The sequence below is a fragment of the Bombus flavifrons genome, chromosome 11 (assembly GCF_040668555.2).
Source record: "Bombus flavifrons isolate JBK064 chromosome 11, iyBomFlav1_principal, whole genome shotgun sequence".
NCBI lineage: Eukaryota > Metazoa > Arthropoda > Insecta > Hymenoptera > Apidae > Bombus > Bombus flavifrons.
In genome coordinates, this window is record NC_138452.1 from 3,805,163 (window position 1) to 3,824,669 (window position 19,507).

The 19,507-nt window shown below is 33.5% G+C and overlaps 3 protein-coding genes across 6 annotated transcripts; 2 read left to right on the forward strand and 1 right to left on the reverse strand.

The window, feature by feature from the left end:
• The first annotated feature begins 104 nt into the window (after nucleotides 1–104).
• Hakai (E3 ubiquitin-protein ligase Hakai) lies at nucleotides 105–2,498 on the forward strand. Its single transcript, XM_069124053.1, has 5 exons — nucleotides 105–357; nucleotides 581–684; nucleotides 810–1,121; nucleotides 1,355–1,543; nucleotides 1,622–2,498. The coding sequence occupies exons 2-5, from the start codon at nucleotides 583–585 to the stop codon at nucleotides 2,303–2,305; spliced, it is 1,287 nt and encodes a 428-aa protein (XP_068980154.1). The 5' UTR covers nucleotides 105–357; nucleotides 581–582; the 3' UTR covers nucleotides 2,306–2,498.
• Nucleotides 2,499–2,805: 307 nt separating this feature from the next.
• Nucleotides 2,806–6,561, reverse strand: LOC138185243 (transmembrane protein 115). Of its 2 annotated transcripts, XM_069124064.1 has the most exons (5): nucleotides 5,953–6,561; nucleotides 5,469–5,724; nucleotides 5,211–5,387; nucleotides 4,915–5,077; nucleotides 2,806–4,232 (listed from the first exon to the last, which is right to left on the reverse strand). In XM_069124064.1, exons 1-5 carry the CDS (start codon nucleotides 6,401–6,403, stop codon nucleotides 4,191–4,193), a joined length of 1,089 nt encoding a protein of 362 aa, XP_068980165.1. In that variant the 5' UTR covers nucleotides 6,404–6,561; the 3' UTR covers nucleotides 2,806–4,190. The 2 variants fall into 2 exon arrangements, with proteins under 2 accessions (XP_068980165.1, XP_068980164.1); XM_069124063.1 differs by lacking the exon at nucleotides 2,806–4,232 and having other exon boundaries at nucleotides 4,243–5,077; nucleotides 5,953–6,556.
• A 1,048-nt stretch (nucleotides 6,562–7,609) lies between these two features.
• LOC138185240 (keratin-associated protein 10-2) lies at nucleotides 7,610–12,029 on the forward strand. Of its 3 annotated transcripts, none has more exons than XM_069124055.1 (6): nucleotides 7,610–7,960; nucleotides 8,281–8,979; nucleotides 9,287–9,665; nucleotides 9,740–9,905; nucleotides 9,982–10,090; nucleotides 10,176–12,029. In XM_069124055.1, the coding sequence occupies exons 2-6, from the start codon at nucleotides 8,484–8,486 to the stop codon at nucleotides 10,250–10,252; spliced, it is 1,227 nt and encodes a 408-aa protein (XP_068980156.1). In that variant the 5' UTR covers nucleotides 7,610–7,960; nucleotides 8,281–8,483; the 3' UTR covers nucleotides 10,253–12,029. The 3 variants fall into 3 exon arrangements, with proteins under 3 accessions (XP_068980156.1, XP_068980155.1, XP_068980158.1); XM_069124054.1 differs by having other exon boundaries at nucleotides 8,291–8,979; XM_069124057.1 differs by having other exon boundaries at nucleotides 8,687–8,979.
• The last annotated feature ends 7,478 nt before the right edge of the window (nucleotides 12,030–19,507 follow it).

The following is a 19,507-nucleotide window of genomic DNA, read 5'->3' on the forward strand; positions in this document are numbered from 1 at the left end:
ACATTGGTCAAAATGCAATGATAAACATAAAGATGCAGGGTACTTTGTTTCAATATACGACTTTGCATTTTGTGTGAAGTAGACTGTCGTCTCCAAGGTAACAACAAAATACTACGTCACATGGATTACTACAATGGAGATTGTAGCAACAGCTTATTTCTTCATTCATACATATATGTATGTGATCTAACTAGATTCAGTGCGAGACGTTACATAGTCCAATAATAAAAAAATTCAACTTTTTAATTGTTAGGTGTAAGCATTTTCTTCTCAGTAAATTAAAGCATTTATCAATAAATATGATAATTGATATTATAATCTATTACCTAGAATTAGAAATATAACCTACATAATTAGGTAAGTACCGCCTTACCGACATACAATTTTGAAATTAAAATATACCTTACAATAAAATATATAAAACGTCGAATCAATCAAATTAAACCATACTTTTGTTACTGATTATTTGTTTGTTTAATTTTTGAGATAATAACTAATGTACTATTTCTTTGATCTTATGTTTCCAAAAATTAATGATTGTATAGTAGATGATTAGGTTTCTAAATTTTTATAATTATAGTGATGGAGGAAGATGGTGGTAAAAGAATGAGAGGCAGAACTCGTGGTAGAGCACGTGGTAGAACACGAGGGAGGGCTAGAGGAAGGTCTAAAAAACAAGTAAAGGTAAATCTGAATGTTCTTTTAGTTTTAAATTTTCAATTAATTTATTTCTTTAATTTATCTCTTTATTTTTTTAATGTCTATGCTACTTAGCTGATATTATTTCATTGTATATATATTTCAAATAGGTCATTGAAAGTGATGAAGAAGATACTCCTCAACAAGTAGAAGAAGCTCCAACAGAAGTTGTTGGAACAGAATTAGAAGAACATGAAGCTCCACCAACACAGCAGCTTCCTTTGGAGCAACAGTTTGACTTGGAAGCTGATATATCACAATTGGAAGCTCCAACTTTTACAACTATCAATAGAGGACCGCCTGAACCAATGCTACGTTTAAGATGGGATCACAGAGTAAATCTCATTGGAGAAAAAGTGTTAAATCCTATGATACATTGTTGTGATAAGTGTTTGAAACCAATTCTTATTTATGGACGCATGGTGAGAGTTTCTTTTATGAGGAAAAGATATTATAACAAATATATATTTATATACATATAAATCAAACCTAATAAATTTTTAATAGTTAATATCTAAGTCATAAAAGCTTAAAAAATAAGCATAGTATATCTTTAGAATAGACTAAACCATTATAAAATCAACTGACTTAAGTGTTATAGTTATATTTCTTAATTTAATATTCATAAATCTTTATGCTTATATTTTTGTTTCAGATACCTTGCAAACATGTATTTTGCTTATCTTGTGCCAAAAGGGAAGATAAAGTTTGTCCTCGTTGTATGGAAAAGGTTTCTAGAGTGGAACAAACTGGTTTGGGTACTGTGTTTATGTGTACACATGGAGGAACTAGATATGGAAATGCAGGTTGTAGAAGAACATACCTTAGTCAAAGAGATTTGCAGGTAATTTCTCTTTATTTTTCAATTTTCCAATTTTTATTAATTTATTTTGATCATATAGATGTATCAATTTGTACATAGGCTCATATAAATCATCGACATATATCAGCTCCACCACAGCAAGTTCAAGGAATGCAAGTTGATCCTCCTCAATATGTGCATTCTAAATCAGAGATAGAATCTCAATTAACAAAAGTTTCGTCGGTTGCTATGCAGAATACCCGCATAAAATCAGTGCAATCACATATGGTTCAACCCATAATGGGAAATGATCCTAGAGTGAATTCAATGGTCAATCAAACTCCAGTGGAGCATAGACAACAACATAGACCACAGGCATTAATATCAATGCAGAATTATTCTCAAAATCCTGCACCTCCACCGCCAAATAATGCTCCATTAAGAACAAATCTTATAACTGTACCTATTCAAGATACAGCTATGACAACACATGACATACACACGCAACAAAGTCATCATTATTATCCTCCTCCACCTCCACAAGTTAATTATGGAGGATATAATGTGCCACCACCTGTTTCTCAAACACAATATTATCCGCAACCACAGCATCCTGCTCAAGTATCTTATGTGCCACCACCACCACAACAACAACAGCAATATGTATCTTCTACACCAAATTCAATAAGGCCATCTCCAACAGGGTATATACAAGATCCATCATATGGTCCACCACCTCCACAACAACAAGCTCCACCACCACAAACACAATGGTCACAGCATCAACAACAATTTTATAGGTAAAAAAAGTATATGTCTTTGTTGTAAAGACTTGTATGATATAAATTGTGATAAAATTATTATGACAGTTAAAAGTAGTTCTAAATATTAAAAATGTGCTGCCACCGTTAGAAAATATTCGGAATATTTTATACTTTTCAAGAACTATAATTACAACATTCAATGACAAAGATTATATATTATAATAGCAATAAAGTTCTTTTCCTCCTATAGATATATTTATTTATTTCCCGCTTCTAAACTTATAGTTTGAGAAAGAGGATTTGTAACAAAGAATGAGATACTTTTTTTATGTAATATGAAAACATTTTATACTTATTATTTATATACAATTAACAAATTAGGAGTAATGTAAATTAAATAATAAGATATTAATATTTCAAATAAGTATTTCTATTATGTATTGAATATCTATTGTTAATTGTTATAATTTTATCCTACAAGCAGTATAGGAAAATAGGAAATATGTATTTTTTTAGTAAAATTTAATATTGTACAGACTGTAACGATTTTAACATATGTACAAAACTCATTATATATAACATGTACATATATATAATGTGTAATTATTATATTAGACTCTTATAATGTATTTAATGAAATTAACAAATATTCATTTGTTCATACACTCCATTCTGGCCTTTCGCTTTTTAATTCTAGTAATATTTATAATAAATATTAATTGACTAAAAATCTTATAATAAAAGTACTTAAAAATTTTTTTATCAGTAATTTTTAAGTGGAAGGCCAAAATATGAATAACATACATTCTTAAGGGATAGTTTCGAACCATACATGAAAATAGTTTTTAATTTTACTCCGTCACACATGTATTAATGTATCTATCTATGTATAATTACTGCATCATTATAGTGTCTTGATCCCTTCACGTTTTACATCACTCCTTGTATTTACAACCTATTGATATATCAAATATTATCCACATTGCTATACATTTATACGAACTACTTTCCATTCACCTTTTCATACATATATATTTTTAAACAATTACTTTTAAACTATAATAATCAATATTTAACAATTGTTTAAAAATATCAATAGATGGCGAAAAAAATTGCAACATGTGTTTGTGGCACAATAGTTGATTGTTGCATTGTTTTAAGTAAAGAAAGAATGTTACATGTGAAAATATAAATCAGATATAAAATGAAACTAATGTGTGTGTTACAATGTAATTAAATGAATACATTTTAAATACCTGTACCTAATAAGTAGTAAGAATTATGTTAACTATATTTGAGCTATATAGGACAAGATTAGTAGAATAAATTAATAAAATACACAATGAACATAAATAATATAAATTTATGTGTATACAAGCAATACATGCGTATTAATCAAAATATACATGTATTTTATAATTTAGATAAAATCTTTAATATACCTATATTAGGTATTTAGGTACAGATATAAATTATTGCTTGAATTAATATGAAAATAATTTGTTGAAGTTAATCTTGTTCTCTGTGTCCTAAAATAATTGCCTTAAAATCTACAGAAATAATGCATTTGATACTCATCTCTTCTTGTAAAAGAATCATTTTTCATGATGTAAAAAGTTAGCATTTCGTCCTACAATTTTTGTTAAAGTATGACTAAAATAAGCTGAAAATGTTTGTGTTTTATAATTGTCATCTCATTTCAACATGTATATGTATTGTATATTAACATTTTACACTATACAGAATATTTAATTGTAATCCTGATTGTATAAAATATTTTCTAAAACATGTTGATAAAGTAATAACCTTTCCCAAATTTAAATCTGTCCCTAGTAAAATTATTTCACATTACACTGGAAACCAGTTTATTTTCATTCATTGTTATTAGTAATGTATCTTTACCTTCCAGCTATTATTGAATAATATTAACGACGGAACATTGCTGCACTTATACAGTATTTCAGGACCTTCAACATGTTTGTTAAAAAAATTTTAATTATTTATCTTTTACCGACAATACTCAGTTACATAAATAGAGTTTATAGTTTCTTAGTAACAAAGAACGCGATTTTCTTGGAAAATATCATCACAAACTAGAAAGATCGGCTTTCCTATATTTCTTGTTAAGAATCTTCTAAAGACTATATAATGTACAATCTGCAATATGGCATTATGATTAATATATATAAATTTATTCACTGTATAAAATGCCATTTTGTATGTGGTAATATCAAAGAACAAGTCAACTCAGCGTTTATATGTTTAAAAACAGATTTAAGGTTGGATACACAAATTAATTAAAAGTTATAAACGCCAAGGCACAGCTTGAATATTACATATTGCTCTTTGAATTTACCAATAGACATTAAGAAATAAATGCTTTTTCGATGTGGCTGTATAATTACAAATTAGAAAGATCTGAAAGTACTTTCTTTGCTGTTCTTCTCTTTTTTATAATCGCGCTTTGCTTACATATGTATATTACTAAAAATTACTATCTCACGAAACATTGCCATATTATCAATATTGTTGCATATTATTAATATTTTCTTTAGAAGTTTCTTAAAATATTTATACATGTATTTGAAATCAGTCTATTTGATGTGATCACGTATTAGTAGAAGTATGATTATGTATGTTAACACTAACTTGAGGAATGAGAGGAGATGCAAGTGGCTTGGGTGTAGCAGTATCAGGAATTGGGATTGAAACTGCAGGAGGTACTGGAGAATGTTTCTTAGCTCTTTCTTGTTGCCATGGTTTTGCATGATCCTTGCTCAATCTTTCACTCAAGGCTTTTAATGCTATTTGCCTGAAAATTATTATCAGTTATAAACCTACAAATATTATTGTTTCAAAATTAACTTTAAGATTGTTACTGAACTGCTCTTCTTTTTTACTTTATTATATGCATATTTTTTAATAAACGCAAAAGAATGTCAAACCTTCTTCTTTCACTATCATGTGGATCGATACCAGGAAGATTTATAATGAGACCAGGTGGGGCATTGGACATGTCAAATCTTCTAACTACTTTTCTACAAATTCCAACTCGTACAAAAAAGCCATGTACCGTGTTACTCACAACTGCTATTGGTGGTTGTAAGACATTTGGAAAGAAACTATATTCAAATTCATATGCATAAGATTAAGAGTATTCTATCTAATTTCATGTTTTTCAATAACATTAAAATAAAATTTACCTTGCAAATGTGAAATTATCTGCCATATCACCACGTGTGCCATTGTTATGTTTTTGATAGAATCTAAGATATATCCATGATATTAATAAACCACTAAGAAACATAGTTGGATGAGTGCCTTCTAATAATCCAAAAAGCCATAATATCACTCCCATAACCCATACCATTAATGGTATATTCCTATTCGTAATCTTTCCAATTGGTGTTTTAACTAAAATATGATCTGGCATTATTTGTTTTACAGCTACTGCAACACCTATAAACAAAGATAAATAACATTAATTATGTCTCAAGTTAATGCAAGTAATTTTCTTTAATTAATTTCTATATATTTCATGTATTTAATATTATCTAAAACCATAATACTATACTGAAAAAAATATAACAAAATATATTATACATCTATACATATATATGTGTATATATACACATATTACATGACATGTGTTCGATGACAACAAAAGGCTATTCATAAAGAATATACCTGCGATATATCCAGTTAGTCCATGAATGTGTATATCAAATAACAGATCCGGATCGTTGGTGCACATATAAAGGAATAAATAAAATAAAGCAGATAATACAGCGACGCCAAAATTAACGATAGCAAAGAAAGTCATCATTTCCATCGCGCCCCATAGTGGTTCGATCAATTTGCCACAAAGACCTACTGTCACAATATCCACGCATACTTCCCAGAAATGTATCTCAAGGAAACAGAAGGTGAATGCAGTCCAAATCCAAAAAACTGGAGGCAGTAGGTAACCTGGTGTTACGCTCAACACACGTACCGTTTCCGTGGAGAAAGAAAGGCAATAGGAAAACAGAACGACTATGCATATGAATTTAACACTAGTACTGGTGTTTCCTAAAAGGGCAGCAAATTGTTGCCTCAGATAGGGGATATTTCTACCCAGGCCCTTTATTGCTGCCATTTCTATTAGGCAGCCCTCTTAACCTCTTTGAATCACGGAGCCACTTGCACTATGACCTGACGTTTGTTGCATGTGGATTAAACACATTGACTTCCTCCTTCACACGTTTACCAATGTAATATGTATGAATTATAATTTCTCTATTTGGTAAATGTAAAAAAGCAAATATATATTTCAAACGTTTCTAATAAGAGTAATAGTGTATTTCTTTATAATAATAATGATATATACTACAATAAATGAAATATACTTGACATTATTACTTGTAAGAGATAATTGTATATGATCTTGCATATTAACAGTCTCTAAAATTATTTTATAATATTTATGCTTGTGTTTTGTTTTACATCGATCTGTTATTGATGTTCGACATTTTTTAACATCTTTTGGGAAATTTATATAGATTGTTTTTATATAACAAAAATTGATTATTACAAAATTAAAAAATAACTATGTGTGAAATTTATTGTGTTCTAAATGATTATTCTGTAAACGTTCATAAATGTTAGAACGTACATCGTACAGGTAATCGAAGAAATTTTAACAGAAGAGGATTTTAATATGTAAATTGTGTATAGTATAATTGAGGATAGTAATATGTAAAAATCATTGCAACATGTGTTTTCAAATACTAACAAGAAGTAGATAACGTTGATTAATAAATGCCTGGAGTTTGTCCACGTTGTAATCGCGAGGTTTACTTCGCAGAAGAGAAATTAGCTCTTGGAAAAGTTTGGCATACGTTTTGTTTCTCTTGTCGTTAGTATCGTAAATTTCTATTAAAAAATTTAGTCTAAGTCAATTAGTCTTCCTCTTGTAATGTTTTCTTTCATTATTCGATCATAAATCCAAGATTATTTAAATTTGACTTTCAATGCTCCATAGGTAATTGTCGAAAATTACTGAATAGTTGTAACGTCGTGACGCATCTCGGTGAATTATTTTGCAAGAATTGTTACGTTCGCCTGTCTTTGTCAACTGCGAATCATGAAATCAAAAAAGTACAGCACTCGCCTGCAACCTTAACAATTTCGGCAAAGGAATCATTAAATTACCAGTGTTATGACACAGAAAATTCAATCGGTAACGCGTCACTAAATAGAAATCAACATTATCAATCTGACAAGCATAGACTTCGCGGTGGAGGTAGCGAAGTCGAGGAGACAAGCGTTTACTTTGACAAGGAGAAAAAGCATTTCTTAGAAAACGAGTGTGCAAATCTAGGTGTTGTTAATTCAATGACAACAATTTGCGACCCTTCACCCAGTCCTAACGCAATTACTACGTGGTACAATCGTCAACATTCTAAGTTCCGCAGGTTTAAATTTATTCTCGATACATACATATTTCCGCTTTTTCTGGTCATACCTAGTTTCAAGCAAAAATGCCTTGTTAATGATGCTCTTATTAAAACAGTACATTGTCTCTGGAGTCGCAGAAGAATAACGATATCGCGAAAGATTGTCGATTTGAAGCGCAGAAACAAGAAACAGATCAATCTGAGTCAAAGATTTTGTTTAGTAATAATGAAGTCAACATTACAGAGGCTCAATTAAGGTATATCGAATTTTCTGAATTTTCCTTATTCCTATTCTTCCAGATTTTTGTAAGCTATTTCTGAAGAAATGTTTAGCCCTAAGTGCAAAAATAATTGGATATATTAGACTAGCATTTACGTTGAATTTGTATTTACAACTTTTCACCGGAAATAGCATCCGTCGGTAAGATATCGGTAGTTTCAAATCCTTTAATGGTTGCTTAACAGTCTAGTTGCCACGTTGCGTCATTAATTTCAAATTTCTATTTTTATTTCTGTATTTTTATCTAAAAACAACAGTGCAGTGACAACTTGTCAAAATAAGGCTTTCTAAGCGTAGATATTTCCAGCATAGATAAAACTCAAGTGACAACTATCAACCGGAATAATAAAATTAACAAATACGACCCCGTGTACGAATTTAGTGACATTAGCGTCATTATTCCGTCAAGACGAAAATTTGCGTATCCGCCGGTACCACCGTTTCGCAGTCCGCTGCCTTCCCGACGACGAGTCTCGTTCCATGACGTCGTCTTCGGAAATATGCGCGAAAACCACCAGAATTGTATCACGAAAATGCAGGATGCTCATCATAGGCTCCGTTACAATAACGATAATAGACAGGAATATAATAATACTTACGATATTTGGCAAGCGGACGATTCGGTTGGTAAAAATGACGGCGGATACGAAAATGTGAACGTAAATCATACCGAAGATAGTGGCAGAATACATTTTGAAAAAAGCGCGTCAGAGTGCGGCGAAGAAGATACGATAAGCAAATGCAATGACATCGAGAAGAATCGTGGGCAAGATTGTTGCGTCAAAGGCAAATCAGAGTCGCGCACGTACAGAATAATGAACGAAAAAGACGATGCATCGTCGAAAGAAGACATGATGACGTACGCTCATCAAAGTGGCCCGAACTCATCACTTGATGAAAACGAACGAATGCGGGGAGGATGCGGTGGACCGTGCGGACCTCGCCTTAGACCTTCGTGTGGAACAACAAAAGTTGAAACTGCTTGTCTTTGCAGAAGTAAATATACTGAGTTCCAAGCATGGTAGACTCCCGCTTAACTGTGCTTTTAGGACTGAATAGTTAGTTAATCCGAAAATATATACCAATTATCACATACACCATAAGATAAACAATTATGTATCTACACTGTCTATTATTTATAAAAGGTATTTCTAGACAACGTGGATAACGGAATATGTTAATTATTTTCATTTTAGTAAAAATCTGATTAAAACGGGACTTGATAACCGGGAATCTACTATAGTACATAAAAACAATTTATCTATAAAGAAAACTAGTCAGAATTGTAATTTTTATGTTTCAGGAGATCCATCAGAACAATGTCGCACAGCTGTAACGTCCTGTACAACCTGTTCATCCAATGTTCAACCAGTTATTGAGAGACGTTGTTGTTGTTCATCATCGCTTGAACGGCCAATTTGCAAGAAACCGATTTTTAGATGTCGTCAACCGTGCACTGTAGAATCTCAAAGTTGTGGTGGAGGTGGATGTTGTGGAGGAGGATGTCGTGGTGGTTGTGGAAAACCTGGACAAATGTGTTTACCTGCAAAATCTTGCGTGGTACCACCTTGTCGTCCGTGTTCACCTTGTTCTCCACCACGATCGTGTCCTCAAGTAATTTGTTGTTGTGGTCCAAAAAGTGGAAATTGTTGTGGAAATGGAGGTAGCACATGCTGCTGCCGGTAAGAACATTTCAATATTGCCGCTTTATATTATTTTATGGCGCCTTACTAGTGACATTTCTTTACCTGTGAAGATCAAAAAGTCCAATATGTCGAGTAAGAACCAGAAGGTGTTGTAGCACCGATAGAGCAGAACCCATTGACCTAGGATGTTGCCGACCGAAAACTGCATGCGACTGTTTTGGCGGAGGTCTTGATTGTCAGCGCTGTGGCCGAAAAGTGTATCAAGCTGAAATGCAGGTAATTTTGCATTATTTGATCAATTAATAGTTTTCTATTAATTGACATTGAAACGCGTGAACGTTGCCCGTTCAAGATTGTGTCTGGTATACCGTTCCATAATACGTGCTTCAGCTGCTATTGCTGCAGAAAACCCTTGGAACCCTTAACGTATCAGGAGAATTGTGGGGAAATTTATTGCAAACGTTAGTTATTCTGATCTTTACAATCTTGTATATTCTTCTTTATAGTTATTAGTTAGCAAACGATCGATTTTATGTTGCTATTTAGAATGTTACGTTCGAAATTTCGGACCTCAAGGATACGGATATGGTGTGGGTCCAGGTACATTACAAACTCCCATGTAGAGTTATTATACAAGATTAATAAATGTCATTGATTGAAAACTTTAGCTATAGATAATTTAAGAGTGACAATTTTTAGTTAATAGTTTATAAAGAGTGTGTTTTCTTATAAACATATACACGTATATATATATTATAGTTCCTGATTTTGAACGTATATTGAAAATACACGTGTACACGTGTACTTAGATGAAAAAAAGGATATTATGATTTAATGAAAGAGTGTCACCTTCGTTCCATTCAAGTTTGAAACATCTCGAAATTTCCGAAATTATAGTTTTTTTTTAAATATACCTTAGCACTTCAAACGAATATCGCCAGAAAATTCATGCAATAATGAAAATGCTAGTAGACTATCACAAATTATTTACTTATTTGCATATCTAAACATTCTGATATCTAATTAAAAATGAAATATTGTGTACGGATTAATACACGTGAAATTATATAATTTCTATACACGTGTATCCGTGAAAGTCAGACACGGATGCATGTACAGATATTACGATCCGTATATACCCCATATACCCGTGTATTGAGAAATACACGGATTAAAACACGGAGATATTAACTATATGTGTACACGTATATTTTAGGTACACGTGAAATCGAGATCTCTAATATATAATAAATAATAAATAAATAAATTAATAAACAAACAAATAAATATATATATTTATTTATAAATATAATTATAATTTACAAAACAATTTACATTACTTTATTTCTCTAATATTTATCTAAATTACAAGTCAAAATGGATTGCTATGTTGTACAAGGATCCTGAAAAACATTAGGAAACTTGTCATAACCAGTAAGTTCGTAACAATAATAAAAGGATTTAAGTTAATATAAAATAAAGAATATGAAGATTGCGACCAGAAAAGAAAATCAGAAGAAAAGAAACTTAATCGTAAGAGTATTGTGGCAAAGTCGATGTCTTTCGTTAGAACAAAAGGCGTCAGAGAAAGCACGAATAATATCTCGAGTTCCACGCAGCTATTTCAAGAATAATACGAGTGTATCCATGGATTGGCGAAAGTATGAAGCAGGATAAGCAGAATGGTTACTTCTTCGTGAAAAATAGAAACACACAAGGAAGATCATACACTTCGTAAAACTGGGAAGAAAGAGAAATAAGACGATTTGACGGGTAGTTTTATTGATAAAAATAAAAAAGAGATATGTAGGAAGAAAGGAAGGAACAGAGTTGGATTCTGTAAAAATGCAGTGAACGAAGGAAAAGAAAAGATACGAGAGAGAAAGGGAAAAAGAGAATGGGAAAGAGAAAAAGATGAAGGAAGAAAGAGAGTGAGTGGTTGGTTTATTGAGTCTCTCCTCTTAGTGGATTGCAGAACGCGGAACGTACGCGGCACTGCTGGCTAGAGGGGCGTTTATATAGCTTTCAAGCGCAGGAGCTTAATCTAATTTCAAATATAAATCTGTTCTCTCTCCCCGTTTTCCTTCTCTTTCTCTTTCCGCCTTCGTTTCCTTCCTTCGACCGACCCCCATCCATATAGCAGCGTGCTCGCCGGCTTATATTATCCAGCTGGCTACGAATAATCTCTTTCGCTTTACCTATTAACGTTACGAGACACGCCGATTTACTCGACTTTGGTGAATTATTAGCCAGAAAGTGGAACACGCCTCGTCTGTCGTGATAAGCACATATGCAATTTATTAAAATATTTAGTTTTACTTAATGTACAGTTATGAAAACTAATAGATGTATTAACAAACATTTTAGTCTTCTCTAAGTTTTAGTTTCATTTCATCGAGAATTTATTAATGTTGTAAATATATGATGTTCAAGCAGAAATTGTTAAATATTAAAAATGAACTTTTTATTAATTTCAGCAATATATACGGAGATAATGACAATGTAATAAGGCAATGTAATAAGACAATGTATACGATAATAAGAAACGAGAGATCTTAGATATCTTTCAAAATTGTTAAAACATTGTTTGCTTATAATGGTAAAGATCACAGTAGTATTCATGTTCAATCGGGAAAGGAGCGTATAGAATTATATGAAAAACGAGCCAAGTATTTTCGCATTGTAAAGGAAAATTCGCCTAAGGCTGAAGCTTTTTCATACACGATGCAGTAACGTGGATGCACCTGTGGTCAGGAAATCGAGAAAATATCTCCTCGGTTCGGCGATCGGCTCGCTCAGTCTTTTGCGCGCGCCGCTGACTCCGAACGGTATGAAAATCAATTATTTCGTTAATTCGTGCGTTACATTGGCTGTCACGGAACCATCACTGTGAACGACAGCGGCCCAAGGCACTATTTTTCAATTCCCAATGTCGCCCTACCTTTTCGAACGTATTTCCGTCTGATACGTTCGCGTCATTTTACGGCCTTAACTCTGTGTCCGGGATAAGTAGTAGGTATGTTTTATATTATAAGAATGAATACTACACGTATGATCAAGTACAACCATTGCGATGAAATCGTCTAAGATCGACAGAACTATTGAAACATTCGATAAATATCTTTTAATACACGGCTCTGAATGAATGAACGAATTAATTTTTAGAAATAGAAAATGATTGAGTATCTAATGTATTACAAATTTTAGTTGTCGCTAGATTTTTTTTATTGTATTGAAATATTGGATACACCATTATTATGTAGTAAAGATAAAGCTATTTAATTACATGATATTTCAATTGCATTTATTGCAGAAAGTCCAGAATAAATCTATGATAGTTTATGAATTTTATAAACCTGATATTTTAGATTTTACATTTATGATAACTGGATGTATCTAGCGAATTTTGAGAGGAGCACGGGAGAATGAACGCGACAATCGAGGGTAGTATCCCATGACGTGGATGTCACGCGAAATTCTGGTACGTTAAAATTAATATCTCCCATTTGTCAATGGCCGATACGTTTTCGTTGTACAATGAAAACTGGCTAAAAAGGGGAGCGTACACAAATGTTAGACCCCAAAATGTTCCCTAAACATTGTCACAACACGACTAGGTAACTGGTAAGGGTATTCATTCGAATCACATTAAAATGAATTGTATTTGTAACGTGTTATAAATTGGTTATTTAACGCGAAGCAAGTAGGTAGAAACAATCTTTTGCTCTAACCAACCAACCATAAATTTTCGATCTAATAATAATACAACGGAAGTGTAATAATTTTGATTGGAAATTGTATTTATCTTGAAAATTCTTTAATGAAACCTCTTGTTCATCGTAAGGTGATAACGAATAAAAATTATAATAAAAAGACGTTTTATTGCTGCGAGAAATGAATAATTGCTTGTAGGCCATGGAGGGTAATAGTGATTGTATTCTGTGTATCTAATTGGTAGACATGTGGACGCGACCGTGAAGAATCCCCCGCACGCGTTTCAAATGGATCACAGTTTATTCAATATTCTGATTTAGAAAGGGTTCCAAACCGTACTTTCAACCATGTAAGTGTTTTAGTTCCTATAATAATAATCGCTCACAAATACTAGACCATCATAGATCCATCTGCCAATTGCTGAAACTTTGTATTCAAACGAATGCCATAATTATCAATCTTCATATTCTATTCAGTAGTTTGAACAAAAGATGAGAATTAGAATAAAATTCACATGTTACGTCTATAAAATATTAAGAACGGAATGACAAGAAATTTCGTCACATATTTCTACAGGATTTTATGTATGTATACGTTGCAATTAAGATATTTGAAATAAAATGTGAATAAGACAAGTGAAAGTAATACACGTAAGCTATCGAAGGTACTTATCTATTTTAAACTACATATTTTAAATTACATTTTTAACTACATAAAAATGGAGAAGAACGTGCTAATAAGTAAATAAACCTATACAAGTTTTACACAAGTCGTTACCGCCTCTTGTTTACAATTCTCCTTAAACTTTCTTAGAATAAATGAAAGTCTTTTCATGAGAATTGGAGTCAAGTTAGATAGCATGCACAAGTAGTTAAGGAACAAGTCACAAGCACGAGACACAGTAATGAAAACGTTAAGAATAACAACGATAGATTCGGCAGGGGATTTTTGTTATGGACGAATGTTAGCCAGGCGCGTGTGTGTAGCGTACACATTTAATTTGCATCGTATAAATCGTGTTTCCGGTCGGGCACGCAATGCAAACATGCGTTACGTTTACGCCCTCGGTCCCTCACCGCATTTTCGATCCACCATTTGGGAGGAACAGAGAGAAAAGGAACACCGTGGAGACGCGCGGGCTTTGCATGCTGCCACGTATTGTAACCCCGGTAATTTATGATTCGATAAATAAATCAGCCACGTTTTATCCGTTCTCTTTCTTCCTCTCTGTTTCTCTTTCTCTCCCTTCCGATCCCTGGCGCCGATTCCTGCGCACACTTGTAAGATGATATTGGGGGTTACGCCCAGTTTACCATTCGCAGACCTTCCTGGGAGAAGCAACCCCCTTTTTTCCCTCGTTTGTACCTAGAACATTTCAATGGTCGCGTTGTACCTGCGACGATCTGTGAATTAGTGGATCTACCCTTGGTTTTATCGCAACATAGTTGCTTCTTTCGACTAGAAGTCAAAATATAATTCCAAGTTAACTCAAAGGTCTGATTCTAACTTTTTATGATTTTGAATGATTTATGAATAGTTTAAGGAAGTTTAGAAGGTCTGTGATATATAATATTCTTATGTGCACTTTAGTAATGAGGTTCTGTAAAATAGTGAAATAGATGGAGCATGAGAGCAAATTGTAAGAAATTGACAAATGAACCGCTAATAATATGAAAAGTTGTAAGATTAACTTTCAAGCAGTATGGTAAATTTTTAGATATTTTTTATGTGTATATGCAAAATGTGGAATAGTTGTGCTGCTCTTGTATGTTTCATGATTGTCCATCGTTAACCGATCATGAATATTCATACCATTATGCATTTGTTTATTGCCCTATGCTTTGGTACACCGTGATGTATGCAAATATTAACGAAACATATTCATTTTATAGTCATCAGCGCGTGCCAAAACGTTATTTGAAAAACATTTTCGCTCGTTGCTCTCTGAAATCGATTGGAAAAGACGAGAATAACGTTTATTCTTTGATAGCTTGGAATTTTATTAATATGCTAGAGGTACGTAATTAATTGATCAGCTAGAATATCGTGCGTATGCTTGCACTGACAGGCAATTGTGGCGAAGAAGCGATCAAAGGCGCGCGTCTCGCGGGTTTCTCTCACATGAGAACGCTTAATCTTCGTTTAATGAAAATTTAGTCGACGATGTATTCGAAGGTTAATTTCCAAAGCGGCAGACATTTACCGAATTACCTTCGGTAATTAATATCGTGCAGACATAAACATGTTGAAGCTCATAACAAACTAAAATAATCGATTTGTCGTTCTTTTGGTATATTTCTAAGTATTCAGTTGAATAAATGAAATATATTTTTAATGTTTGAAATAATTGTGAATAATTCTTTTTTTTTTTTTAGATTAACTATTTAATGAACATGTCTATGTTACGCGGGTATAAATTATATTTAATTTAGTTATTGATCTTTACGAATTCAAGAGATCCGATGTCTTATATCTATATTAACATATCTAACGATAAATCTTATAAAAATATATTGCATATCCATTTGCAAGTAAGTTGCTCTTTATTATAAAAGTTTAATCATTTTCGCTAATAAACCAAGGAGAAATTTATACGTTGAGAGAGGCGAACAATAATTAATATATGGACGGTATTAAAATGAAGATCCGATTTGATTGAAATCAACCCGTAGGTAACTTCTTTGGTCCCCAAAAAGTAATACCGCCGTTAATAAAAATTTCTGTTACATTTCACGCAACGTGGTTCGCTTAAGACCGATTCGATTTTGATACCTGCGTTATACTCTGATCGATTTCTCGGAAAGGAGAAATAAATAGGAGAGTAAAACGGCGGTCCAAAATTTACGAGCTGGCCCGGTGTGTTATGGCTCCCGGTGCGGAATCAGGCCGATTTCCCTTGGCGTTTTTATTATTTTCTGATAGCATGTTTACGAGGAAGGATGAATGGAAGCGTACTTTATGAGACAAGTATGGGTTTTAGATTAGGTATAGGTGACGCTTTTGCAAAATATATATGTTACTGTTTACAGGGCCCAGGAATCATTCGTACGCATTAATTGTCAATTTGTGGCGACCGATCGCTTTTTCTTGAATTATCTAAAAATATCGTGAAAAGATCAAATCTTTTGTTAATTTATTATTCCACAAAATTTTTTTTCCTTAACATATTCAATAGCAAATTAATAAATTTAACAAAAATGGTGACAACAAATTAAATCGTTTGGGATATTACAACTCTTGAACCTGTTAATTTCGATGTTTACTATATTTATGGTATTATCATTAATAGGTACCTATGTATAATTAAACTGATATGTCTATCAAGTTAAGAACGAGAAATTTTAAAAGTTGCCCTAGCATGATACAAGAATGAAAATAATCGAACAAATTAAGTATAGTTGTTCGATAGTTTCAGTTACCAAAATATTCATCGCTCGATTGAAAATTTCTATATCAATTAACATGCGACTCATTTTCAGCAATCCGTTTTTGAATCTGGGTCTCGCGTTTTGAAGCGCGGGCCAAGGAAAAAATATGGCTACAAGTTATTAGCGGATCGGTTTTCGAAAAACAAGGAACAACTCGCAACCAGTAGCCCATACGTTGTAGCGGTTCTCGAACAGAGAAAGAGAAACACGACGGGGGAGAGAGAAAAAAAGGGTTTGGAGCGTAGAGATGGAACCGGGGAGAGGGAAGAAAGAGAAACAAAATAAAATCAGAACGGTGTCATATGCGCCTGCTTGCATGATAAATGTAGCGATTTAAAATCGAAATTTCTCTTTTCGTGTGCACGAGCCCCGACGTTTGACTAATGGTCCCGCATTAACTATTGGAGCATTATAGAACGGCACGTTGAAATTTTGAAAAATACATTCGCCCCGACAAGAGATTAATATTTTGTAGCTTTATCTATGCTTCGTTGGGCCGAGTTCTACGCCCGTGTCGGCCGCGTTAATGATAATGATCGCGGGCATCCATCCAACGTTTTTCTCGCCCTTCTCTCGAGCACCCGAAATTTCCGCCGGGGAAAACAACCTAATTGTGGCGAACAACAAGAAACGAAGGAAGTTCTTGGAACTAGAGTGAACTGCGATAATTGTGCCTTGTGATCGTGTTTTGATACGTTTAATAGTTTAAAATTGACTGGTTAATTGAATAACTCTTATCGACTTAAATTTAATTTAATTATCAGTTACCACTTATATTATTAATAATACCATAATAAAATCAGTTTTTTTTATACAGGGTGGTTGGTAACTGGTGGTACAAGCGGAAAGGGGGTGATTCTACGCGAAAAAAGAAGTCGAAAATATAGAATAAAAATTTTTCGTTTGAGGCTTTGTTTTCGAGAAAATCGACTTTGAATTTTCGCTCGGTACGCGTGCACTTTATTACGTCTCGTTATAACGGATCTCACTGTAGATTTTTAAAAAAATTTAAGAAAAAAAAAATTAAAAAAAAATTTTTATTCTATATTTTTCGACTTCTTTTTTCACGTAGAATCACCCCCTTTCCGCTTGTACCACCAGTGACCAACCATCCTGTATATTAAAATCAATTATGTACATACTTAGTAATTACCCTATATGTAATATTTCGCTACGAATTTTTGGAATTTTCGCACTTGATAATATTCTAACTGTCTTTTATATCTAATCTTTGAGATAAAAAAATGGCACATTTAATATTTCGTTTCCAAGTAGAAAAATTTTGCATTCGTCGTTAGCTTATAGAGAAACGCGACAAATCGGCTAAAAGAATATGCAACACATCCTGTAGTATGAAACACGTTGAACGTTCCGAAAGGGAACTCTTTTGGGTGCTCGAGCTCTACTCGACGAAAATAAAGAACAGTATCGAAAGGAGACCACCCGTACAAAAACGAGGCCGGGTTGACACCTAGGGCACCTAACCACCTCGTCTATTGTGCATGGATAGGGGTGGACTTGCCCGATGGACTGTGCTTTACCGAGCGTAAAATATCCCCATTCTTTAACCCGTAATGCTTGTCGGGTTTTCCGCGCATCACTCCTTTATTCTATACAAAGTATAAAACCATGAAAGGTGAGCTATAGCTGATTCGAAGTCGAAATGAGGGATATATCGTGCTTAAGATGGATTATCATAAGGATTGAAGATTCACGTTTCGCGTTTCACGTTTTTTGGCTTTATCTTTGAAATGTAAAATTATAAAACTGTATTTATTCAGAAGAATCACTGGAGTTAAGATACTTTGATCGATATTGTAAAGAGATACGTATGCGGTATTTACGAGGAGACACTTCTATTTATCATAGTTTTCTTAACAATAAGTAACATGAGAATTAGATCAACAAAAATGTTCATCATATTTCTTGTATGATGTATTTGTCAGAACACATATCGACTGTGACCATAGCGTAATAATAAGAAGGATAAGATAATACCTATAAATCAATCTATGGATGAAAAGAATGCCAAGGTGACCGGAAGGGACATGTTCTCGACCGCAAGTACGTGAAACCGGTAAAGACGGTTTTAATTGAAACACGAAACACAGGGGTGAACATGAACATGAACGTGGCCAATATTAACTTCTGCCTCTCAATAAAAAGGATCGGTATCGAGAATAAGGTATGGCGAGGAGGGGAATGAGAAATTAAAAGGACTGAAAGGTACTGGTGGAACGCGTGGGAGCAACGAGGTGAAGATACTGAATTCTTTTTCGACGAATATTAAAACGAAAGCGAAACAGAAGTTCCGGTATATCTGGCGATGAGAATCGAAGCGGCAGGTTGGGTGACGGATGAAAAGGGACGGGACGAGGCAGATGGAGGCAGAGCGAAGTGCGGATGGAGCCTCCGTGACAGAATGATAATAATCCCTTGAGCGTTTTCTTTCATTTCCCTTTATTATCATATTATTAAAAAAATCTCCGTGAAATGTTATTAAAATCGTTTAAACGTCGCGTGTCATGGGCCACCGCCATTGTCCTTCAATTTAATAATATTAAGCGCGAACTTTCCTGCGAGGGGTTGGAAACGTGGGACGGGTGGACACCCTCTCCCCCGAATTCCGGTCTGCACGGCGATCGTCGTAACGAACCGAGACCCACCACCCTATTATTCCTTTTATTTTTTCGTTATCGACCATTACGCCATTTATCTTTTACCAAGCTGTAGCAT